This window comes from Hetaerina americana, unplaced genomic scaffold, assembly GCF_022747635.1.
Source record: "Hetaerina americana unplaced genomic scaffold, ioHetAmer1.1.p SCAF_35, whole genome shotgun sequence".
NCBI lineage: Eukaryota > Metazoa > Arthropoda > Insecta > Odonata > Calopterygidae > Hetaerina > Hetaerina americana.
The window spans coordinates 2,601,178-2,628,497 of NW_027286930.1; the positions used below are offsets into that span (position 1 = coordinate 2,601,178).

The 27,320-nt window shown below is 35.9% G+C and overlaps 2 protein-coding genes across 2 annotated transcripts in view; one reads left to right on the forward strand and one right to left on the reverse strand.

Annotated features, from left to right (window-relative positions):
• Window positions 1–5,412, forward strand: part of LOC139691422 (ubiquitin-protein ligase E3C) — a 40,192-nt gene extending 34,780 nt beyond the window's left edge. Inside the window, exon 19 of the transcript XR_011701594.1 lies at window positions 5,132–5,412. The gene's annotated coding sequence lies outside the window, so the exon portion shown is untranslated. The remainder of the gene's footprint in view (window positions 1–5,131) is intronic.
• Window positions 5,413–7,393: 1,981 nt separating this feature from the next.
• On the reverse strand, window positions 7,394–26,984 carry LOC139691452 (serine protease inhibitor 42Dd-like). The gene is made up of 8 exons (XM_071589270.1): window positions 26,535–26,984; window positions 18,515–18,612; window positions 18,107–18,298; window positions 15,723–15,936; window positions 12,771–13,021; window positions 11,810–11,995; window positions 9,354–9,489; window positions 7,394–8,983 (listed from the first exon to the last, which is right to left on the reverse strand). Exons 1-8 carry the CDS (start codon window positions 26,542–26,544, stop codon window positions 8,850–8,852), a joined length of 1,221 nt encoding a protein of 406 aa, XP_071445371.1. The 5' UTR covers window positions 26,545–26,984; the 3' UTR covers window positions 7,394–8,849.
• Between the last annotated feature and the right edge of the window lie 336 nt (window positions 26,985–27,320).

Genomic DNA, 27,320 nt, shown 5'->3' on the forward strand with positions numbered 1-27,320 from the left:
GTCTTTGTAGGCATCCAGTGGTATGTTGATGACAGATAGGGTGTCGGGGACAGACTTTCTAGGACTAGGATAGCATTTCCATTTGTTTGGTTGTAATATTTGTCCAAGAATTTCACTCAGTGATTTAATGTCTTTAGTTTCTAAATTTATTAGCCAAACCTTAGGCACTCTTCTGAAGTTTAATGTGAGAATTTTAGTTTAATGTGAGAATTTTGGTGGAATTTTTTTAGAAGGTGATGCATCCCATGAATTTTTCTTAATCATCTTCATGCAAAAATGAAAATGTGTGCATTGAATTGCACTATGTGCATACAAATAATAGCTGCTGTTTATAACTGGTTCATTTTTTTAATAAAAAATGCAGGTGCAATTTAATGATACTGATGTTAGAGTGATTTGTACATCAGTGCTGACAAATATTCCTGTTCATTGGCAAAAAAGATCTTCCAGCATTCATACTCCACAACTTTTGTTAATTTTAATCATTAATACCGGTAGGTATGCTTTTTTGAATACACTAATTTTATTGAGTGCCACTTCGGCCTAAAAAGGTATTTATAAATGGCATATATCTGCTCATTCTTATGGATGAGCAGCTTAATGTAGATTGGGGTGTCAAAGGGTAGCTGGCTAAATCTAACCCAGGAATGTAGCAATTTTTACGTAAGGGTTAAGCTTCCCAAGTCCTTGGCATGACCACTACGAATTTTGAAGTAATTGAAAATATTTTATCAACTCATTATCTATTTTTTTATAACTGACACTATAGAAATTTGGAACTTGAATACCATGCATAACATCCTTAAAGAAGTGTTATTTTAGGATTACTCCAGCTGAGTTATCTTTACCAGAAAGTAAGTTCCTCCAAAATAATATGTACCATACCCAGAAGTCCAGGAAAGGAGATTGAAGGAGGGGATGTTGAGTTGGAGACCATTCTAAATACTGGAATGGACAGTGTGGTTTCAGAGTAGTTCAAGCTTTACCCACAATGTGAAATAAATACATTCTCAGAGTGAAGTATCTTCATATGTGTTATTGAGTCGAAAATGATCCAACCATCATTCAAGGGGTATTTTATCATTGTGAAATAAAAAAATACCCAGAATAATGAAACCTGGTGGTTTTATTAGTATCAAAGAAGAATATTAATAGGAGTATGAACCCAATGTATAAAATACAAGATGACAGTAATCTAAAATTGGAATCACAACAATGTTGGGTCAAATGGTATTAAAGTGTTAAAGGTGGATCTTTGATGTGATGCCTAATGTTTATAGCGTGAAATAAAAAAATACCCAGAATAATGAAACCTGGTGGTTTTATTAGTATCAAAGAAGAATATTAATAGGAGTATGAACCCAATGTATAAAATACAAGATGACAGTAATCTAAAATTGGAATCACAACAATGTTGGGTCAAATGGTATTAAAGTGTTAAAGGTGGATCTTTGATGTGATGCCTAATGTTTATAGCGTGCACAGGGAAGAGGTATCGTTTAGGTACAGTAATTTGTGGAACATTTTTCCTTGGAAAGTTTTAGCAATACTGATTTCCTTTCTAGTAATATACCAATTATTTTAGTAATTCATTCTGAGCATGTTTGCTAATAAAGTACACAATAAAAAAATAAATTGGCTCCAGAGAATTATTACAGTTAAATTTGATGAATAAGCAGTATACTATGAGGATTACGGGATCATAGGTTCAATTTCTTCAAAAAACTTGTGTAAGTTTTTACTCCCCTCCTTAAGCAGTTTCCACTTAGTCGATTCAAGTCTACCAGACTTAGCCTTAGACAATTATGAGATGTTAATGATGACAGGCCATTGACCCCGAGTTATGCCTACAGCTCAATGCCACATCATAGCACCCCCTGTATCCAAATCCCTTCACCTTACTCCTCTTGCCTCACCCTCACCATGTGAGTCCTTATGTTTCATAGACAAATAAGGCAAAGATAATTTTAAGTTTGTGCAAAGTCTGAAGGGCATTTCATGGCATGAGTATGTATCAAATTTATATGGAATTAGTGATATCTCATGAAGGAAGATGTAGATTTCAGCTAGATTGTGTGTTCAGTATTGGTTTGAATCTAGCATTTAAGTGATTGCCAAGAAAATGAATGAAAGAGAATTTCATGTGTTGATCAAACATTATTTTAAGAAAGAAAAATTGCTTCAGGCAACTGAAGAGAAACTCAATTGATATCATTGTGAATCTGTGCCTTCAATTATAATGGCTCATGAATGGTTTCAACGCTCTAAGAGTGGCCATATGAGCACCAGTGAGAGTGAACATTCTAGATTCCCAGTCAATGTCACTACTCTGGAAACCGTTGATATGAAATGGTCATTGAAGATAAAAGAGTGAAGGTGTATGAGTATGATAATGCTGCAGACATCTTGAATTAATGGGTCTTTAATGTTTTGCATCAACATTTGGATATTAGAAAGCTATCCACAGCATGGGTTCTGTGAACCCTCACAGTTGACCAAAAATGGAATCTTGGGGCATGTTCCTTGGCCGATTTGCATCTGTTTCAGTGAAATCTGCAAGACTTATGACATCGTAGCACCAATGTGTATGAAGCATGGATATACCACTGCATGTCTGAAACCAAGGAACATTCCAAGCTATGAGCTGAGAGTGATGAGTCAGCACCAAGGAAGGTGAAAACTGTACCTTAGGCTGAAAAGATTATGGTGACTCGTTTGGAATTCACGATCACTTATCTTCATTTGCTAGATGGTAAAGGATCAAGTCCTTTTCATCAAGACAATCCTCTCACTTTTTCATTACCAGCTCATCCCTCTGCAGATATGGCGATTAAAATGGTGGAATTATGATTCCAAATGATTCTCCACCCCTACTCTTCTACATATTTGGCTCCCTTGGTCTTCTACCTATTCTAAGAAGAAATGACGGGTAAATTTCGCTTCATTGTGGAGATGTTTGTGGAAACAATACCTATTTTGATGTGATGTCACAATCAAATTATTTGGAAGGGATGTACAAACTGAAGCAGCTTTGGATGCAATTTAAAAGCTTTGAAGGTGACTGATGCTGAAAAGGAAAAATGGTTTATCTCAAAAAAATTAAGAAGTTTTCATTTTTACATGAACTTTTTGGATCAACGTCAAATAATTGCTGGCTTAAGAAATAATCCAGCACCACTACCACTCCTTGCTAAAAGTGCAAAAATATTCCCCATGTCAATTAATTACTGGAAGTGGTACCTGAGCCTCTAATCCTAGCTTGCCAGCTCAAAGGTCATTCAAACCTCAGTAGATTGAAATCAACATTCTAATTCCCCTCAGACTACACTGGAACCCCCTCCCATGTCCAAGCACTTAAATGTAGGCTTTTAGCAGGGTGATTCTTTCCTTTGTTTGGTGTGAAGAGGGGCAGTTTGAGTATAGCTGAGATTATGAAATTTTGCAGTCATTGTTGAAAACCTTAAAAGGTCCAGTATGAGGTACTTGGGACAAAGATAAGTAATAAGAAATTCAAAGTAAATAATAAGAAATTAGGAAGGCATATTAAACATCTCATCAAAATGGGACGGTCTTCTAATTATTATCAAAGAGAAAATGTAGTGAAATATGTCGGAAGTGAAGAGGTATGTCTTACAGTTTTCATTACATAATCATGTACTATTAAATGTTGCTATCCCTGTAATAATTTGTGTATTATGTAATGTATTCCTTGAACATTTGAAGTCAATTTTGAATAATTGCATGAAAGAGATGATTTTATTAATGTGCTACATCACAATTAGCATATTCCAGCCAGTTCCTGCAGACTGAATTTCATTGAAATTACATGCTGGGCATAACTAGAAATTACAAAGCATCCATCATTAAAATGAGCTTGTTTCTGTTTATAAATATGAAGAAACTGGGGGAGATGCCGTAACAGTAACATTTAACAGAGTCATCCGCTAATGTGAATTTCAATGCAACAATTTCAAATGTAACAATCATTCGCCTTGACCGGGATTTCAGATTTTAAGACGATGCCTCAATAGCTTAACTGGCTAAAGCACTCAAGCGGACATTGAGGGATCTGGGATTGCATCCCGGTCAGGGCAAATGATTTTTACACTCTGAAATTGTTGCATTGAAATGCACATTAGGAGATGACTCCGTTAAAAGTTACTGTTGCAGCATCTCCCGCAGTTTCTTTGGAATTTGTCAAGGTATAAACAGCCCAAGTGTTTAAAAGTTGGCTTTAACCTTGTGGACTGTGGTGCGTCACACACGACTACGAATGCATGTGACATTATCTGTACGATATTTCATCACAGAATCTTGTTCCTTTAAAGCCCCCAAAATTTCAGAGTTTAAGAGGATGCCTCGATAGCTTAACTGTCTAAAGCAATCAACCGGAGGTTGAGAGATCCAGGTTCGTATTCTGGTCAAGGCAAATGATTTTTACACTGAAATCGTTGCATTGCATGTAATTACTGAAATGTTTTTATTACCCGACATATATTATTTCGTTAACATCAATAGCTGGACACTATGTAGACATCCCGAGAGATTAAATGCATGCATTTTTTTATGAAGGACATTTTAATTCCACAGCTAAATCATCTCTCTGGCTCGTTTACTTTCTCATAGTTAATTGGCTATGAAAAAAAATTGACTCAGTCATTTCAGAAGTAAAATGCTTTTGATTCAGGTACAATTCATGTATCTTGATTTCAAAGGGTGTTGTATGGAATTTATAATGTGAAGGAACTACTTTGCAGTAGATTTAGTAGCATGACATGAACAGAATTCCCTTTCTAGCAAGTGATTCACGCCACTAAGTATCAGAAAATAGGTCAGCGTTTTGTGAAGGATTCATCAATTGAAGAAATATAAACCAGGCAAGACAAATCTTATCTATCTACGAATACATATTTCCTCCAGGATATTGTTTGTGGACCCTCTCTTTTCTATGAAATGCTGACACTTTATTTTAGGTAGTATAAATATCCATTTAAGGCAATTATCAAAAAGGCTCTGGTAATTGACCTTTTACCTTGCATAAAATTTGTATAGATATGTATCAACTAACAATAATAATGAAATGTTAATATGTACGGTAATATCCATTCATTTAATATATATTTCTTTGCAGGGAATCCAGGAAAGCTGGTGAATGAAGCCGTGAATAAAATCTGAAATGACTGTAGCCGTTTTAACAAGGGATTAAGAAAAAATTGTTACCAATATGTCTGAGATCATGCCTGAGATAATATTCCTCATTTTTAAAGCTCAGTTTGTGTCTATGCATAACTTGCCAAAGCATCAGTGAACACCTGTGAAAACAATATAAATGTGATGTGCATACTGTTTGTGTACCAGTTGTGTCTGTTGGTTCTTTTTTTGTTGTTAATGATACTTGTCTGGTTGAATCATGATTACCATAATATTGTATTAATAAATTGAAATAGACTTAATTTATGAATTTTTAACTGTCCCACAGTGAAGGTATGGAGTGGCATGAAATCAAAATGTGGCTAGTCATCTTTTGTGCATCCTTTTGTTCAGGACGACTTATAAAGAAAAATATGGCTGGGAAAGGAATGTCTTCAGACTATGAATTCGGATTGGTCCACATACTATTGGAAGGATAACAGATCAGCTGTTCAAATCTATGGGTGTCAGAGTTGGGGAAAGGCTTTTCCCCATGGAAAAAGATAAAGAGAATATACATTGTTTATTTTAGGAAACCAACAACTCATCTTCATCATTTCCAAAGGGATATACTCTTGCCCTGCTATGAAAATTGTTGGTGATTACATGGATGTATCTGCACTTTCTAGCAGTTAAGTGTTCTTTTTCTTGTCAATATGTGTCACATTTCAGGTTAAAACATTTTCTATATCTACTCATGCTCAAGCAGTTAAAGGATTGAGGAAGAAGATGTTTATTAAAAAACATAAAAACAATTCTAAATCCTTCATTCTGCTGGCTACTAATCATAGGTGCAGCAAAGGTGTCACCAGACAGTCACCATGCACAAGAAAATTGAACTTAATATGGTTCCTGGCCAAAGGGCATGAAATGGTTGGGTGGTTGAAAGATGGGAGAAAATTCTGATTTACTTGTGAAACTGGCTGGCTCCAACCAAGACCTAAACAATCCATCATAACCAATCATACTGGTGACCTCTCCAACAAAGAAGTTAGGGATTGAAACTTCAAGTAGCCAGCCATCACCCAATGTGACATGGAATATGTGATAAAGGTAAGCTGAACTTCTTACTTAAAGACCAAGGTCTGGATTAATGGCAGGTGAGGTTAAATTTACCTCAGTTTCATTTACACATTCATTTCACCACAATTCTCAAAGAACATACAAAAATAAAAGTTTTGAATAGTCTTACAGTGGGCCGATATAAAAAAAGAACAGTTGTTTCCTTTACTACTGCTTGTGATACTGCTTCTTTCAAATCTAGGTTTAAACATGTCGAGTTGAACTTTTTATAACATTTAATAAGGAATTTTTTTTCCGATGAAATGTGTAATTAGTTATAATATCTATGAACAATAATAATAGAAAATTTTACTAAATACCTCATTTTACAATGAGGCAAGAATTTACTGTGTAGCAACATTTTGATTCCCACATTTTAGGTTAAACTTGTTTCATTTGGAATTTTTCACTTGGTTTTACTCATTGTATAAAGCTAAAGTTCAAGTACAAGTGGCCTCTTAATTTATAAATACCTCCAGAGCATATGTCTTTTAACTATAGGGAATGTTTTTTCATAATTTTGTTAGCAATTGATCATAATTTTTGTACCCTTAGAAAATCACTGAGTTAAAACACATTAAATTATAAGCCCGCATACATATTTACAATATTGATTGCTAGAATGAGAAATAAATAATGCATCCTTCGAAATGTAAGTATATATCATATTTAAAAGTAATTGTCATGGAGATAGGTTTTCAGGGGCCCTGACTAGTACATATCCTTGTCGACTTTTAAGGATTGAAGTTTAAGTTAAGGAATTTAGCAGGGAACAAGGAAATACATTAGGGCATTGCTTTGGTGATGAGAAATTCCCTAATGTATTTCCTTGTTCTCTGCTAATATATTCTAATCCTTTTCATGCTGCTCTAAAAGTCCTCTCCCTTCCTTCATATATTTTATGGGGAAAATTGAAGAAGGGAATTAATCATGGAATTTTATTGGATGAAAAGTTTTGAAAGATATAAATTGATAGAAAAAAGATTGAAATATTTTGGTCAATGTAAATTAAACCATCCCTCCGATATAGATAAGTAAATATTGCCAGAAAATGGCACCCAATACACACTTTATTCAATTTACACAATCATCCTTGAAACCTATTCATAGAGGATACTACTCTATCCAATAAATACGTGAGTTGAGGCCATAAAAACTTTATTTTGGATAATTTAGTATACATCGATTTTGTTCCCTTCAAAGTTCTCTCCATTCATTGCTATGCACTTATTCCATCTTCTTTTCCACTGTTTAAAGCTCACTTAGAAGTCCTCGGCAGTTAGGCCTTTTAGTTTTCTCATCATTTTTTGCTTTATTATGTCCATATCTAACCAGTGATGTCCCGTCATCACATTTTTGCAATTAGGGAATAGGAAAAAGTTGCAGGGGGCAAGATCTAGCAAATAAGGAGGATGATTAAGGAAGGTGATCAAATTTTTTGCCAGAAACTGGTGAACAATCAATGCTGAATGTGCAGGTGCATTGTCACGGTGAAGGATCCATCCATGATGTTCGGTTAAAATAGTGTGCACTGTTGATTTTCCTAAATTCAGTTCATCCGCTATCATTCGAACAGTGTTTCGACAATCAGTAAGGACAAGGATCAATTTTGTCGTCAACACAGGTGGTTGAAGGTCGTCCCGGCCTTGCATCTTCCGAGGCGTCTTGTTGGCCATCTTTAAAATGCCTTATCCACTTGAAAACGGATTTCTTTTTTGGAGCATTAGCACCATAAACAGCTGTCAATATTGCATTCATTTCTTGATAACTTTTACCACACTTCACCGAAAACCTTGATATCGATTCGTTGCTCAGTGTTTTCATCAATTTCCATTTTTGACAAAGAGTAAAAATAAGGACAACAGAAACTAACATAACTGGCTCCATACGCACAGCATGAAGATCTGCCAATTGGGTCTCAGGCAACTAGTGGGTGAGGCTATAGTCTGTGTCATGGCCGCCAGATTGCACCAGTTTGTGCATTTATTACACAGACCACATATTGAACATCACTTGCAATAGAACTTTCAATCAGCACCAGCTAAATTAGCTATATATTATTTTCTTAGGAAGTATATGTTAAAAGATCCCTTGAGAAACCTACCTTCATGTTTTATTCAAACAATTTAAGCCTTAATCATAATATTTAAGTGATGCCTACTCACCTAACTTGCCTTTTAGGGGTGGTATAACCTAGAATAAATCATATATATGGAACAAAATAGCCAAGTTTTGATGACTTGTGATGAACAACAACACAAAATATTTTAGTGTAAGGCTATGCAAGGATTCACAAATAAATTCATAATGGTTTATTTATCCTCATCATTCATAGTGAAAAATATTTCTTCATATACCATTAGGAATTATAATTAAAATTTGATGAAACTGCATTATCTATGCTAGAATACCAAATCATTATTAATCAATATCATAAAAAATTATTTATTATGGGTCACTAAATTTTTTGCATTGATACACAAGTATATTTGGCATGCAATCAAACCAAAAATTCATTTTCTAACATTATGAGCAAATCAGTCTGGCGATTGGCACTGCACAGATTGCCATCATTGTTGAAGTATTATTTGTTGCTGTTAAGGATCTGTCACTCTGCCAACAAATAATGTGTATGCTGGATTATTCTTTATCAGGAAAAGCAAGAATGGCTGGTTGGCATAAAATGTGAGGTCATCTGTGTTAACCAGACTCAGTGTGTTTACCAGCACAGCTAGAAAAAGAAGGGAGTACAGTTACAGAAACACTTACTTATAATGACAAATTATTTTCCATTTAATACAAAATTACAATAAAAAGCATTCTAGAAGTGAATGAGAGTGACCATTAATAAAGATCAATATCTTCCATGTGTCCTCTCATGGGTCTGTATTAATGGGACAGTAGTTTTACCTGAGTAGCAATCAAAGTCTTCAGACGAAAGGGTTTTTACATGTGACCTGAAGACGCTTACTGTAAAAGTTGTCTGCAATATATACCTGTACAGAGGCATAACTGGAGGATATGTCTTCAACAGCATTACCCGAAAAGCCTTTACAAGGAATCATCCTTAAATATTGTGAATACATATTTTAATTACAAACCTGATGCAGCAGCTGCTGTGCTTCCTTCTTCATTGACTTCAATCTCTGCTTTGTGTAATACTTTGTTGACAAATAGCCTGTCATTGGATATTCTGCTGAAGTCGGCAGCAGGGCTAAATATAGTTCGTACTCCCAACTGAAAAATATAATCCTTATTATCACTAAACAAATGTCATAGCCATAAAGCAGCGTTTATTTGAATTCGTGTCCTTAGTAGCATGTATATGCATTTAACTGTCAGATTTTTATGTTAATTCATCTAGAGCTAAGAGTAATTCCATTACTCCCTGTGCTTTTCAATGTATACGTAGAGGAAATAGTAAATTTGTGCTATTAATTTTGATGCAATGACTAAAATTCATTCACTCTACTGAGTCACTGAAACTATTCAGGATTCTCTGTTGATCTTCTGGTGTCTCAGCCAGCAATAGAGCATTGTTTGTAAAATGACATTTTCACGTTTTATCCAATCATTACATATATCTAAGCTATGCATCTATCCATCACATTTGTGTAAAAAACATAGGTTCATTTTTGTAGCAAAATCAAGTTAAATACATGTTGGTGGAAAAGAGGTAGTACTTCCTATCCTAACAAAAACAGTGTACAACTTGCTGAAACCTCAAACACCGAATTTAAAATTACTTGTGCTCACCATATGCCAATGTTTTATACAAACACACACAGATATATATATATATATGGATGCCTCGGTAGCTTAAGTGGCTAAAGCACTCGACCAGATATTGAGGGATCTGGGTTCGAATCCCAGTCAAGGCGAATGATTTTTACACTCTGAAATTGTTGCATTGAAATGCACATTAGCGGATGACTCCGTTAAAAGTTACTGTGGCGGCATCTCCCGCAGTTCCTTTGGTATATATATATATATATATATATATATATATATATACACTAGCTGACCCGGTGAACTTTGTACCGCCTAACAATCAATGAACAATTAAGTTACACCATTTATAAAACAAGAACCACTGTACCAATTTACTCATATTTGACCTGTTATGACACTATAAGGAAAAAAATTCAATAAAACTACAAAAGTAAGTATTACAATGGCTTGTCAGAAAGACTTTTTCTTTATTAAATCTATACATATATACATTCGGGTTTATCCTCTTCAGTCAAGCACCTTCTGATATGCAAAATTTTTGTTTTGCTATCAGGCACAAGAAAAAATAAACTGGATGATTTACCAGCACGTGAACATGCCACATATAATTGGCCATCAGAAAATTAAGGGTTTGCTGGATTCAGACCACAAACACTCAACGATTGGCCTTGTGATTTGTTAATTGTCATCGCGAATGCAACACGAATTTGAAATTGAATTCATTCATTTATATATATATATATATATATATATATATATATATATATATATATGTTCTGTAGTCCTCACTAAGTCTTCTGGCCAGATTCCTTCCTCATAGTTACTATGAATCAGCCCGAATAGACTCTTCCTCCCACATTTTCTTATATATTTCAGTAGTTCCGCGATAATATTATCTACCCCCACGACCTTATATAGTTTCATCTTTCTTGATACCCTTTCTAACGCTGAGTAAATCTGGACCTGAGCTATCTTCATCTACGTCATGTTCCTTTCCTATGTCTAACATTGTTGCCCTTAGTTCTTTACCATACAGAGCTTCTATATATTCCTTCTATCTTTCTTGGATCTTTCCTGTGTCAACTATTATCCAACCTGCCGTTGCTTAGTATGTATACCTGAACAATGACCAAGTTCATCGGTTCTGCTTTTATCTTCACAAGTCATATTCTATCCTATGCTTGTTCTTTTGTTTGACTATACTTCTTCCTACCTCTTTATTTAGTATTGTTGCAACCCCTCATTGCCTCTCGTCCCCGCCACTGTATATTATTCTATAATTTCACTCCAGTAATCCCTGCTATCCTTCTATCTCACCTTGTATAGACCTAAAATATCTATATTTCCCCTTTCCATCTCTCACTTAAAAATTTCTATTTCCCTTTCCTCATCATTGTCCTTACATTCCAAGTTCCTATTCAGACTAAATTGGTCTCCTTCTTCTGCATCTTTTGCCCTGCTGCTGTTGGTTTTCCCTTGCAAGGGTTTCGTGGGATGATGGCCGCAGAAGCCTTGCCTCCTCCGCAGCCGGGCATGACACACAGCCAATTGGGCTGAGCCCTGTAGTTGCAAGGACTATAGGTTTCCTTAGAAATTTATAAGAATATGTGTATAGAGATTCAAATTAAATAATATGTTGGGGAGGACATTGTATGAATTCACATTAAGTGTGAATAAATGCCAAAAGGTTATTTACTCTGAAGCGACTGCCTCATATCTATATGCAATATGACTTAGAAATCGCTAACTTAGCACTGGATATTTATTTATGTGTGTGTATGTGTGGTACTATTTGATGTCATTTTCAAAAAAAAAGCTACCTTACCCTTTTCAGTGATTCATCCAAACGGAGCTCCGTAGAAATTTTGAACCTTGGCAATCCTAGGACAACACTTTTTTGAGTTTTTGTGTTAATAATTTTATCAATATTTTCTTTGGTAAGACGTCTGCTAAGGCTGTTGATTCCTTCTTCATCTGTAGGCATAACTAGCACCATTGAGAATTCTTTATTCTGGAAAGAGTTTTTTTTGGATTATTAAAATTTATGCTGTACCTACATTATGATATATTATGAACAAAAATGTATTCTTCAATTCATTCAATGCGGTTGGAATATACACTACATGTATGAAAAAGTTAGACAAATGAATTTATGTGCAAAAATAATCACCCATAATCATTTAAAAAACCAGTGAGATTCCCATATTATTTCAATTAGAAGGCTAATAATTTAGAGTAAAGAATATTAAATTATTTGTAGAAATTATAAGGCAAATGTAACCACAATATTGGTTGGCACTTCAAACATACACTGCTTTTTACATCGTAATTTTGCCATAGTTTTCTCCGAATTGATGACACTTGAGCCCATTTCGTAGTACCAACTTTATCTTATTAAATAAATGCTAAAAATATGCTGGATATAGGTAACAATACAATAATATTGCGATTAATATCGGAGAAATTTAAAGAAAATAGTACGGTTTGGTTTTAACTGTGGGCATGAAGAGATAACCATGTTCAAACCTGAAACTCTATTCATTACCAAATACTCTATTGCATTAGATACCCTTTTCAAACCACCCTCCAAATGCATCAAAAAGCAAAAAATGAATTGTATTCGCAAACAGTTTTCTGTAAATGATAGAAAAAATTTATTTTTATCCTGATGATACAGATGTATATGCTTTTACTTTTTTTACTTTGATAAGCAAAATGAGGGGATACAAATCCATCTTAGTGGATGGGTTGGGCCAAAGGAAATCTAGTAACCTATGGGTACTTACATCAAATGGTATATGAACCCATTTTGCACGCATGCTTGCATCACTTCCAGCCAAAAACCTGTTTATTTGCTTCATCATTGGTACTTTCTTTGTTTGTTCGGGGCCTGATAAATATATTTTAGATCCTGAAATGTTAGGGTCAGTGGAAAATTCTTCAAGAGTAGTACGGTTTATGTTGAATTTCTTCTCCCATATTCCACGGAAGTAGATTGCATTGGTGAGGATTAGCTTAGTATCTTTGGATATAGATCCTGAAAAATAAAAATTTTCACAGTGAGATTTGGTAATAATTCGAAGGCAGCTTCTTTATTTTACACTAAGAGGAACCATCACAATGCTAGTAGTTCATTTTAATGCTTATGTTGTAGGCAAGTGTTAAGGTTCATGGGAAGAATCAATTAACTACATGTAATTAAAAACATGTAAATTAACTACAGGTACATTTCAGAAACATTCGCTGATAAAACTTGTTCATATTTTCTATGGAAATATTATGGCTGAGTTTAAGAATTTTATCAAGCGATTTTAATCACAGTTCATTTTCAGACTAATTTTATGCGGAATTAATATGCAATGATTATAAAACTGAACATCCCAGAAAGAATCTAATTTTGTGCACAAAACTCAACATAAAGAAATATCTCTATCTACATAGGTACCACGTGATTAACCAAAAAGGCGCATGACAGGGGATGCAAGAACGAGGTGGAATGGGTCAGGGAGAGAAAGGGAATTCCTCCAGAATGATAGACAAAATCCATGATATGATTTTGAGTGATCGCCCAATCAATGTTCACAAAATAGGTGAGGGTGGAGGCATATCATACTGTGTGGGTGGTTTGCCAATTTTCTGTCACAGTCCTGACAAGTTTCTGCATTAACATATAACTGAGGATGAAATATGGATACACAACTGCATTCCAGACACAAAGGAGCAGTCTAAAATGTGGGTTTCTATATATTTTATCCGGCTGCAAAGATTGTGAAACCAGCCGACATGGTAATGGCTATGGTGTACGTGGAATCATCAACATCAAATACTTGCAATAAGGACAAACGATAAATGGAGAGTATTATGCATCATTACCCCACCAGTTAAAAGAAAAATTAAAGGAAAAACATCCCTAGGTGTACCGTTAAATAAAATTGGGGATACCCACTCCAATGCACATTCATGAAATGAAATATCATTTGAATTTGAAGCCTGAAAGTATTACTTTCAGTAAATACCATATATCTCTGGGTAGAAGAGAATACCAGCTAAAAACAACTTGCATATCATGGAATTGTCAATTTCAGAGTAATTTTCTTACATATGTTAACTGCCCTATATTTATTAAATTAATTCATATCCTTGTGCACACTCCTATTTCTTTTGGTTGGGTTAGAGGGGAAAATATAGTCAAGGCTAAAAATGTACTTTTTGAATCACCAGTTCATACATCTCTAACATTGCTAAAAAAGTTTTGTACTTACTATTGTCACGTTATTTATTAATGGATGATCTTAATGTTGGTGCTTTCACTAATTTTTTTCTTAACCCTTATTCTGTATCACTGCCCTCTGTAAATCCTAGGTCATGTTCTCTGATGGCAGCTATTGCTCACAATGTAAGCAATCACTTGATGAAGACGCCATACTATTGCATCATTTTTATTATCTGATTTGGTGTATTTAGACTAGTGATCTTTAAATATACATATTCCATTCGCTAAGTTGATGCTATTAGAGTAGGTATTGTTGTGTGTCATTTATGATGTACACTCTAAGAGTATTGGTCAACAATGAAAACAATAGAATCCATTGTTGAATTATTTAAATTGTTTTTAAATGCAGGAATAGGAAATAAATGGCAAAAATATTAGTTAAATCACTGAAAAAGGGCCATCAAACTTTAGTGATTGGAACTTGAAATATAATTTTAATTAGGTAGTATAAATCAATTGATTTAGAATTTCACAATGATTATTTTCTTACATTTTAAGAGTGGATACCTAAGATGATCATTTTCATTTAAAGTACGTATACATGAATAGTGGGTTGCGGTAGTCCAGAGGTAGAGCTTGGACTACTGAGTGAAGGGTCCTGCGTTCAGTTCCCGGGCAAGTCTCTGGGCATCTTCAGGTCTACCCAAGCTGTGTGATTTTTTGGTTGTCAGATCATCCTGAGACACCATAACTGGCACCGGGAAAGGAACTGACCCCCCTTCCCTGATGTGTGAATTTCACACTCCGTCAGGCTTAGTACTGGGTGAACTCTACCATCACCTACCAAACTGACTTTCGGGTTGATTACTGTGTGTATGGTTTTTATACATTAATGGTAATTGTTACTTTGGAATTGTTTTACTTTTCCAGAAACATACCACATAAAAGAGACATGAAAGAGAAACATTATTCTTTTAATATTAATCACAAGGCAAAATTGAAGCCAAGAAAAATGATATGAAAAATGTCCTCTTAGAAATAGTGTAACGAAAATGTTACCAACTATATGAATAGTGATTTTTTGTATGGGTCATCAATTATTTCCTCATAATTGATCCAATAAGTTCATTATAATTCAGTGTAAATGTTTACATGTATTTTTCCAAAGTTTTACTGCTGATTTGTGGGTATCCTTTTGACAGAAATTTTATTTCATTTGTGATTTTCATTATTTTAAATTTCCAAATGAATTATTAACATCTTATATGTTTGGCTTGGATATGGAAGTAGTCTATGTTGAGAGTTTAAGCCATTTGATACTAAAATTATTAACTTCAATCAATTGGGCTACATTATAGGCTTTAAACAAATAAAAAGAGACAAAAGCTCATTTTACAGGTTGTGTCATAATTGGGTATTCAGATCAACTGGTGGAATTAATAAGTTCATTTCAAACAAAACACACTGCAACTCAACATAAACATAATTCAAAACATACAAAACCTCTTTTTTACTCTGTATTTACCTGGGTGGACCAAGTTGTTAATTTTTCCTTTTGTGGCAGAAGAAACCCAATCATTTATAGTCTGCGCGGTTGCTGCACTATTTTGGAAGTCCAGTTTTTGAGCTCCAGTGAAGAAGAATTGGGAGACATAGTCAATATAACTTTGGAGGAGGTCTAAATTTTTTGAAAAATAAATATGACTTCCAAATTCTAAGACATTTTTTGAATCACCTCTCTGAAAAATATAATAGGCAGTCAATGATTATCGAAGACATACATGATCAATGATTAGTGTGTGGCATATATTTGTGAATGGCAAAATTAATTTTTACTATGTGTACACAGCATTATTTAAACCAGCCAATAGTTTCCAAAAGTTAAAATTGATAATGTAAGACCCAAGGTTCCTAGTCAACTTTCTTTTGTTCAATCTGCACTAAACACCATATTCATTCAAGCAAGAGAATAGGACAATACATTGTTACCTTTCAAGTAAATGAAATCATACCGTCAGGATGGGAAATAATAGCATTTGTTATGCCACTACAACTTTATCAGATAACTCAGATAGGTACCCGGACGAACACATGACATATATTTAGCATATATTTAATATATTACTGGTTATTACCTGAATTGGAACCCAGTATTCTTTATTCAGGACCCAATTGATTTACTACCAGTTATTTATTCACCAATATTTGCCCATAAGGTCCAATGGGAAGTGTGTAGCTTGTATAAGTATGGATGCCATTCAACTCTCATTCCATCCATTCTCATCAATTGAAATTCATTCAGCTTCCTTCTTGAGGACCTTGACTGCCCTACTGTTACCTTCATGAGGCTATGGGTGGGAAATGATTCTTCAATCTTCTCATCAGCTAAGAAGCAGCTTAACCAGACAAAGCCCATGTCTAATCCAATGGAAATGAGCTCTTTTGAGCTAAAAATCGAGGATAATTGCTGGAAGATGCCAATGATAATCTTTTAAAAATATTGAAATGAAATAAGTAACTTTGCAAAGTGACTTACAGACTGCAATTCTCAATTTTAAAAATAAAGGCTGCAGATTCAATGCTTTGGAGCAATTAAAAATTTTAAAATGTGTCTGTTGCAAGGATGAACTTACTAACAAAATTTTGTATCCTTCCCACTTCTCCCACCTAAATCTACCACTCTTTCATGCCCAGAGCTCCACACAAGGGGTATCCCCCTCCCAAACAAACCATCATTTACAGCCAATAATTGACACCAAAGGTTGTGCTTCCTTTTCCTTCCCATCTATATTTCAACCTTTTTACCCCTCCACCCTCCCTTCCCCTCCCACTCTGACCAACCCCCCTACCCCGCTGTGAAAGTATATAAACAAAGTTGTCTGCTGTGAGGACCACCTGATGATGAGGTCCAAAGATGAAACCTAGGTCATGTTTTAAATAAAGAGTGCATGGAATTACAAAGTTACTTTTCATTTCAATTTGCTGTGTAGATTCCATGAAGTTGCGACGCAGACAACAAATTTCCAAACCTATTTTCATCAATATACAGATGCTACCCATTCCATGCACAAATTAACATTTTATCCAGTCTGCTATGCTCAAAGTCTCAGTTGAATATTCTTTCTATTAATTCTATTGTACATAATCACTAAACCAGAAACAAAAGTTTACTCAACTAGAAATTCATTCGAAAGCAGAATAAAACTTTCATCCCTAGAAATGTAGCCAAGATTTTAATAGATTACCAGGATATCTAAATTGTATCATGTGGTGAATGAGAATGTAGACAGAAAACTTTGAATGATCTTCTTTTATGGCATAAAAATCATAACTGCATTATTGTATCCAATTATTCTCATATCTAAATAATTGACTATGATTGTTTACCTGCCTCATCTCAAAATTGCTCCTTTATTATGCACAAAATTATTTCTGCAAAAGATGTACTGACACTGACATGTCTTGTGTTTACTCAATATTTTTCACTGGAAAAGTAAAGAGGAATGATATTTGTTATCAAATCTAACATTTATCATGAAACAACTCTGTATGAATATTGTATTTAAATAGAATATTTTTACAACATAAACTCTGAAGAGCAGTTTTATTAATATGAATGGCTAACGATATTATAAGCTAATATGATTCACCTTAAGTTTTGGTAAAAATTATAAAACAAATCCTATGGGGATAATAATACTAAGTTTGCTCTGAGGTCTATTCGTTTGCACCTAGTAATTTTTCTTTTTTGGGGAATACTAGTTCATCTCAAAACTCTGTGCGCCATTGATGGATTTAGTGCCTGAATATTTCATGGATGAGACTTAGTAATTTTATGCATAGTTCACCTTGAAAGAAATATATACATTATGCAACTTCATAAATTATTCCCTTATGAAGTTTTCTTACCCTTTGTTTAAGGTCTGTGATGATGGGACTGTAAACTTGTTGTCCAAATCTCGTGGATTGTGCAGGATAATTCAAAGCTTGCCGCAGCTCCTGATTAGAGTCGCCAATGACACCAACTTCCAGCATGGCAAGGAGGGTGCTCATCGAGATTGGTGAGAGAATGAAATTTCCATTCTGGCTCTGTAGTGTGTCCTGTAGAAAAATGGTGATTATTATGCGATACTTCGTTGCATGCAAGTCTAATTGAAATAAATCTAAATCTATCATCATCCATACTTAAAGAATAGGAATAATGCTAATATGAAGATTAATGAATAGACAGATATTTCATACAAATCCATGTACATATGAAACAGACTCTGGGAGTGAGCCAATGTCTTTCACTATTATTGACAAAGAATGAATTACCTTTAACAAGCTGTAAGAAAAACCATTTACAGAGTCGGTTGCTGGACTTTGCGAGTTGGCTCCTATGCTTAGGAGCAACAACACCAATGATGCAGATCCTGAGACAAAAAGAGAATAAAAAATATGGAAAATGAGTTCAAATGAATCATGATAAATTTAAATGATATAACATGAATAGTTTGAATAAATTATTAATGAAGGTACTCGACAATGGATCAATATAAAATTGTTTATCAAAATATTTTAGGGTCTTCCACAAAACTCATGAGCAATCACTTGATTATTATTTAATACTCTTAACAATCAGTAACAATACCATCTCATTCCCCACTATCATGCCTAGCACTTCTTTGTTTCCCTTTCTTACCTTCTTCATTTTTCATCCTTCCCCACACCGTCTCCAAAGCTTCCAATCTACACCTATCATTTGGCTTCAATGACCAAGTCGCCATTCCATACAAAATCAAGTTCTATGTAAAACTTTTTCACTTATCTTCTTTTGATATTCTTATTCGACATCCCTGATGCTCATTAGTATAAAAACTTTGAAAGACAAATGGATTTTCCAAAATCAGGATATGATATACCATCAGTAGCAATGCAGGAAATAATCATCTATTGAAAAATTCAGTTTGACATATACATCTATATCATAATGACACAGATTATAATCACTTATTCTGTCCCCTATCTGGGTTTACTGTATTTCAAATCCAGCATTTTGCTGAATTGACTTTTAACTTTTGTACTCATAAAAAATACATATATTTGAGTACTACATTTACATTGCATGCACTACTGGTTAACACACTGTTGGTATGCATGTATATACAAGCCTACAGGGTCAAAATAGTGTTTGTTAAATATTTTTGAGCCAAAATGAAGTGAAAAATATTTTTGACATCAATTTACATGCCTTAATGTACAAGCTAAGAATTTGATACTTGACATTCTCATAGTTCATAATTTACTTATTGTCTTGTATTGGAGTGAGATTGAGACTATAAGGACCATTCTTCCACCTAACCCCTATGGATAACATTGAAGACAATTTCAAACACCCATGTTTTACAGGGTCCGTACGATAAGTATTGTGACTGGTTCACTGTAGCCTCAACGGAGTGGTGTATGGGGGTCCGACCGGTCGGCTTGGTAGAGGGGTCCCCCACCACTCAGGCACCCTTAAGTCCAGTTGCCTCCAGCCATGCGATGAGACAGGAGGTGGATTTTTGTGACATGTGAATGTTTGTGGTGTCGTTGTGCCAGCATGGAGTGCACCGTCTAGCAACGCTTTGCATTGAAGTTTTGCATTAAACTCTAGAAATCCGCATCAGAGACCCTTGAGCTCATTTAACAGGCTTATGCGGATGATGCCTTAAGCGGCACAAGAGTTTTTGAGTGGCACAAAATGTTTAAGGAAGGCCGGGAGCTTGTCGAAGACAAGCTCTGCATTGGACGCCGGACGACTGCTTGAACCGATGCTCAGGTGGTCAAAGTGAAAAAAGTTTTGGACTCTGACAGGCGTTTTACCATCGTACTTATCAGTGAGGACCCCAGTATTTCAGTCGGAGCCGTCCACCCCATTGTAACAGAGGATCTTGTGATGAGGAAAGTGCGTGCGAAGCTGGTGCCGAAGGTCTTGAGCAAGGAACAAAAACTCATGGGTGGAAATTTTGCAAGAAATTTGTACTGCGTCCAGGAAGATGAAGATTTTCTCAACAACATTATTACCTCAAAGGATAGCTCAAAATTAGCTGAAAGGATATCGGTTCGACTTGATCGAGGCGGTTCAAGTGGCAACGACAAAGGCTCACTACAGTATTCCAGAAACCGACTTCCAGCGGGCTTTTGACGAATGGCAAACGTGGACATTTTGACCTATAGGTGGAGGAAAAACCCACCTAAGCTAGAATCAAACCTGTGGCCTCTGGGAGGCAAGGACCTTACCCGAATGACTTGAGGCCGGCAAAGGTGGCAAAATCAGGGGTAATGGTTAATCTAAGATAAAAAGGGCCTTTAATTTTTCTCATTTCAAAACAATGAAGATGAAATATTTACTTCATTCAGGATGAATGGGAAATACCATGATGTCTTGGGTATTGCAAATATGAAAAGGTGACATCAGTTGGGTATCGTATATTTGTGAAACTCGACGATTTCATTATGTCAAATACAACCATAATGATGGAATATATACCTAGCACATCCTTAATGATAAGAACATATATTCTGAACAAGTAGTTTCATGAAGCTTGGTAGTCCAGTGGCATTTCTTTTTCCGAAAATCGCCCGATAAATGTAAACTAGAATAATTTGGAGAGCCACCCGTTACTTTTCTTATTCGTCTCATTTCATTAGCATTACTTTTATCATTTTTTCAATAATCTTAACCATCTTTTGATCCCCGGCGCTTGCTCAAGTGACAAATCGTTCGTGCGACAACGGACCTACTTAAGAATTCTACTGCGATCAAGTAGAGGCGCCGGAAAATTTTCCTGGCCGAGGAGATGGATTACGGAAGTGGGGGAACGAAGTTCTTCCTCATATGCAGTAAACCACCCCTGTCTGATGTCTTCCGCATTGTCGGTCCGACACGGGTCGGAACCTTGGCGGAAGGCCACGGATAATATTGCGTATTTTAGTGTACCAAGCAATGTAACAATAAGCGGCTCCATTTAAAAATATTCAAGGTATGAGAATCTTATAACGGAAAATTATAAACATTCTTCTATCGCAGAAACAAGTTTGCGATATCTTTAAAATGACTTTATTGGGATGCGCGAAATAAAATGAGGCGGGACTATTGGAAGAATATCAGTCGCGTTGCGTCTAAGGCTGCACAGATTACGAAATTCGTATTCTCATGGACGGAAAAAAGTTGTGAAAACCATGGTCTGTTAATTTTACAAATACTATGGAAATGTATGTAGACAATATCATGTGCATTATGAAATTATAAGTTATCGATAATTAAGCCTTATGCTGAGATTCCGAAAAGTTACACCAATTTGCATTTGAATAAATCCCTGGCTTTTCTTTAAAAATAGGATCCTTCTTCCTTTAAAGGAGTGCTCATAAGATTTTCGCGCGACAAATATACGCATGGTGGCGAACTGGTCACAGTTTAACTGAAGCTTTATTTTAAGGTTGACGTCACCCGGTATCCGCGGTAGAACATTATGGAGAAAAGGAGAAGTATTGATTGATGAGAAAGCTTGGTTTTTTTCGCCCTCTCCAACCCAGATTTCAAACAGCCGAATTTCGCGATTAATTGCGCTGCAGTAATACAATAACACATGCAAGAACCCAAAGCGAATATTGAGGGAGAACTAATTGTTGACTATTCACTGTATTATTTTGAGGAACCTGCAATACCAAAAATGTTTATTTGGGAGTGTTTGTATATATATATATATATATATATATATGTATATGTATATATATATATATATATATATATATATATATATATATATATATATATATATATACAAATATGAGTACACTGGAATCCCAGCCCCTTTTGGCCATCCCGTTCAAATTTCTCATCTGCTGATGTCATGGTGCTGAATTCGGACCACGCCGATGGTCATCGGCAAGAGGAAGAAGACTGCCATAGCAAATGAAATTTTCCTGTTGAAATGCGTCTCAGTAAACGGCGTTTCTCACGGTGGGTGGGCAAGCCTTGACTCAAGAGTTATCTCGCATCTGCCCCATGACGGCATGCGCATATAGCACCCTTCCTCCCGCCGGTTCCGTCGCCCCAGTTACTCGCAAGACCTATCTTTAATCAGACACCGTCAATCCTTCAAATACATTCGCTATTCTCCGTCACAGTAGGCAGGTAAGGTTAGAGTACAATAATGGCCATTCTAGACGGCATGAAGAGCGGTAGAAAGTGCGTGCATCCGGTTGGAGGATGATTTAGCCAATTGAAAGTGGTAATTACGTTAAGCAGTACTTAAGGAGTTCTAAGTATATCATAAAACTACGATATTATGTTTTAGAGCGCATCAAAACATACCTCCGAATACCTCTTTCGTTATGGTGGGTTCAAACAGTAATTGATAACCATAAATTCGAACTATTGATTCATCCCGTCGGTGGGTTTTGTGTAGTAAACAAGTAATTCATGTTGCTTATGGGTAAAACAAGTTATGAATCTACATTGAGGGGACTGGACACGAAGAAGTGAGCAATGCGGAATGAAAAGGTAGCAATAATGTTAGAGTAGAAGGTCTGTCCCAAAGGTAGTAGGACTGATTTTTTCCTGGACAGACGGACCGGCGGCAGTTTCTAAGGCTAGGTTCGTGGGAGGGGAGTCTCAGGGGTGAGTGCTCAGGGAGTACTAAATCACTTCTTAAAAAGCTGAACCATTGAACCTGACCCTTCCCAATTTTAATTTTTACTCAAGCCTTCCTATTTATAGTGTCTCATTACCTCCGTTTTTTATAGATTTCCACATTGATGCTGTAATATGCTAAGCAATGATTGCAATCCTTCAGCTGAGTGGCTCACTAAATTCCACAAATCTAACTAATTTCATGAGTTCCCCAACTACCTTCAGCCAATGCATCGCTTACTATTTCTTTCGGTGTTGAAAAGCATGAATGATAATGAACATCCCTCCCTTACTCCCCTGCCTGACACACGACTATCACCCTTTGTGCTGTATAATACATGTACAGGTTTCGGATAAGTCGCTTATCCGAATCAACTCCTCTTTCCTATAATATAATATGTTTTTAATTGCCCAAAAGTTATTTGACATCTTAAAATCTATGTATGAAGCAAACAGATTCATCCTTGCTATGCCGTGTTCCTTCCTTGTTAGTGGCCTCGTTGCTGCTATAGTAATAGGTTTACCCATTTCCTGTCTAAATTCGGAGAGGCAATGAGGGATAATAATTTATTCAGCCGTGTTCGGAGTAACGAGGTGGAAAAGTTTAATATAAAATGAAAAAAATTTGCTCTGTGTACTTATTTATTGTAATATGTATATGGACGCGGACTTCAGCGCCTAGATGTGATTGGTAAACGTCGCGTATTATAATGCCTGTCGATACGTCAAATAGGTACAAACTTCGTTATTAATATTAAGAGGGATTTTAGTAAGTTTAAAAAAAGATTCAATGACGGAGAAGATGTCAGGTGAATGGCCTCTTCAGTGTGGCGTATTCTTTTTTTGTCTTTCCTGGTCGAACACCTGGAGCCTTTACAACGATTGATTGTTTGGTCACTGATTTTCAGCCTCACCCTCCCACTCGGAGTTCCCTGCATTTTTTTAAATTTCAATCAATATTTCTCAGCGCATATGATTAAATTGGCTTTTTATTGACACTCTTCGTGTTTATAGCGCAAAAAAATTGTGACGGTACGTTCCGTGGCATGTTTTACTTCCCGTTATTCCTCTCTCTCATTTCACACTTTTCTGAAAATTTCCCCTTATTTCAAATTTTATTTAGCAGTAAATCGTGACGCACATGATTGACTGCCACTTTCCACTGCTATGCAGTTGAATCTCATCTCAACAATAGCACGGTGATGGGCGTTCCCGAAGCCGGAACCTGCTCAAATGAAACCTGTTGGTGAATCCGGTGAAGTTCAAGGCTACGTCCTGCATGCAGCACTGTTGTGAATTTCATAGCTAAGAAGATTTTCTTATCATAGAATGTTAGCAACAGCACACGAATCATGTTTCTTTATTCCTAGTGGGATGAATTATATTTCAAACGTCAAAAATGGGATACAGGCGCGGAATGAAGTTATAAAAAGAGGTTTGGACAAATGCTTTCGTATTCCAGAAAATCATATGTGCCGCTCCAATATACCTTTAAAGTTGTTGGAACTTCACTTTGGGAAGTTCTGGAACGGAATCTGCCGGAACAAGCAAAAAGAAATATCCTGATGCATGTAAATGAGAAATTGCATGGCAACGATTTTTCGCTAATGTTTATTTCCTCGTATCTAGTGATATAGTGTAATTATAATTATGTCATTTATAATTTGTGTCCTCCGCCTTATCATATTAAGTTTCCGCCTTAATTTACGACGGGGATCATTGACTTCACCGAATCATCTCGCCAACATAGGTACGTACAGGTATACGGATATTTCATTCTTTTTTAAACGAGCTTGCCTGAGCCTAGCGTTAGACCGATTGGGTATATTTTGATCGATTATACATTATTACGTGAAAAATATGTAGTATTCTTCATTAAAAATTAGTTAAAGAATCACCTATTAAACCGACCTACGGGTTGATAACAGCGTTTATGGTTTTTATTGTCATTTTGCTCGTAGGAAACAAGTAGCGTGGGAATCAACATTTCAACGAGACGGAAGAAGACATGGGGGTAACTTACCGATGGGCTCACTCATCCTCGTATCTTTTTCAAGTTTAACCGGATATAAGCAGGGGCTAGTCTCATCAACCATTACTTAAAAAGTACTATCAAACACGCAGTTTGCTTCCTACCATTCACGGAAATCTAACGGTGGACTTCGGCTGCTTCTTTTATCTAACACATTTTCATAATTAGCTACGACTTTTTTTTATATATTACGCGTTTCGCTCCTTTTACTGTGGGCTTTATCATTCATATTATGATGCTACCAGCAAGAGAAGCGAAACGTCTAGTATATAAAAGTCGCGGATAATTACGAAAATCGTAAACGAAAAGTGTAGTACGTTTGCTGTGAAATCGAAATAATCGAACAGAAAAAATGAATTTTACAGATTTTAGATGCAATATTAATAATTCACTGATCATTTATTCGAAAAGTACGTTCCAGTTTTTGAGTAATTGCTCATAAGTCAGTGCTAATTGGACAAGTGATATTTCCTGCTTCGACGACCGTACTGACATGAAATGATTCTCATGTCCAAATCGGATCTCGGGAATTTAAGTTCGGTATTTAAGTATTCCCACATCCTTACCTGTAACATTAAACAATTCCCTCGCTTTATCCCCATTTCCATCTGCACAGCAGTTACCAACATTCCCACTTCCTGTCAACCTCGTCGGTTTTTCATTGCCGCGTTATCGTAAACACTGTAAAAAGGCTAAAGATATAAGGAATTTTCATTTGGTTTGATGACAATGGAAGTATTGCGTGGGATATTAATGATGATAAATTAACTGGAAATGATTTAGCTATGTAACAGTCCAATGTTTACGGAAAATGAGCATGTCTCTGCTGCGTGTTTGAGAACCGGAGATAATGAAGATGAGTCCAGATGATTTCAAATGGGTTTACTTTTTATGCAACCAATGGAATAATATTTGAGACTGTTTTTTATGTTCTTATGTGAAATTATTTGTGATTTCAAATAAACTGCGAATATATTACCATTATTATTCCTCTTTGATTTGTATAGCCATTGTTTACAATCGACCAATTGGGTTTAGTATTTGATTTTCACAATAGATGTATCTACAATATTGGGCCAAATTCCCACAAGCCAGTGGATTCCTGTTAAGATTCTGTTATTACGAATGTTCCTTATTGCCTAGTCGTGACCTGCTCTAAAGAAAATGCCAGAGGGCAAGGAAAAATTCCAGGAATTTCATGTCGCATCAGAACAATTATCATGTCATAAGTCAAAAAATATGAAGACATCACATTTGCGAAGGGTTTCACAAATTGTTTATTGGGGATGAACACTTGCTCTTATTGACGAAAATAATACGTGACAAATTACAAATCCCTTAAATTCTCTAAAACTAGTCTGGGTAAATGAAAATTTAGGAATATGCCAATTACAATATCTCATATTTTGGATAGATAATCGCCATCTAAATTTCAAAACAAAAACAAAGCAGCAAGTGTGATCATCGTATGAATGATGTTTTCCTGAAAGTATTCCTCTAATGAAATCATCATCGTTTGGTCACGATCGGAAACAAATACATTTAGGATATAATACAAGAAATGACATTCATCAACTAAAACTGGCGGGGTTGGTTCGTTATTTTGATTTGTCATCAACTGACTAACTTATCACGTGACAACTTACCTGAAATCATTGTCGTGTCTGCCTAGGGCGATTCGTCCACTGTACTTCCCGAAGGCAGAGATCCTTCTGGCTGGACCTCTCAGAAGTCCTTACCGTTTTATCGCCCACCGTCTTTAAACCCAGAGGAAAAACAACAATGCAACTTTCCGTAGCCAGCACCTGGCTCCCTCTACCAGGAAAGTAGCTTATGTTTCAAATTGTAGGTGGGGTTCAGGACTGGCCTCAACGTCAAACACCACGTGATCACACTTTCTCCCCACTCTTCTCAATCATATTTTCCTGTTATTCTGGGAATAATACGAATCCCCGTGCCACCGCACTGATATTCCGTTTGCATTTTGTTGCAAAGCGTTGGTTGTCTAAGGCAAGCCCAGAATTCTGCACTTTCATTAAGTTTCGGGTCGCAAAAATCACACCGTGTGCTGATTCCTCTTATTGTGCATTGCGGGCGAGAGAAAAGGAGGATAGGTATCTAGCGGTTGGCGCTCTTCGGCCAGTGACCTTGAGGTGAACCTCAAGGATAACGAGACACCTTTTTTTTCCCTACCCACCACATTAGCGCATCATTTCCAGCCTTTAGTCTTTTTAACTCAAGGGCACGTATGTGTTCGGAAAATTGCTGGTGAAATAAATGAATGTCCTTAAAGTGGAGGGATGGTTCCCAAGAAAATAATTTAGCGATGACTTCATAGGACGCCTCTTCTCCCGGCCCGGCTTATTTTTGCATGGCCATCGTAAGACACCTACGGCTGATTACGGCACTTACTGCTGAGCTTCACATAGAAC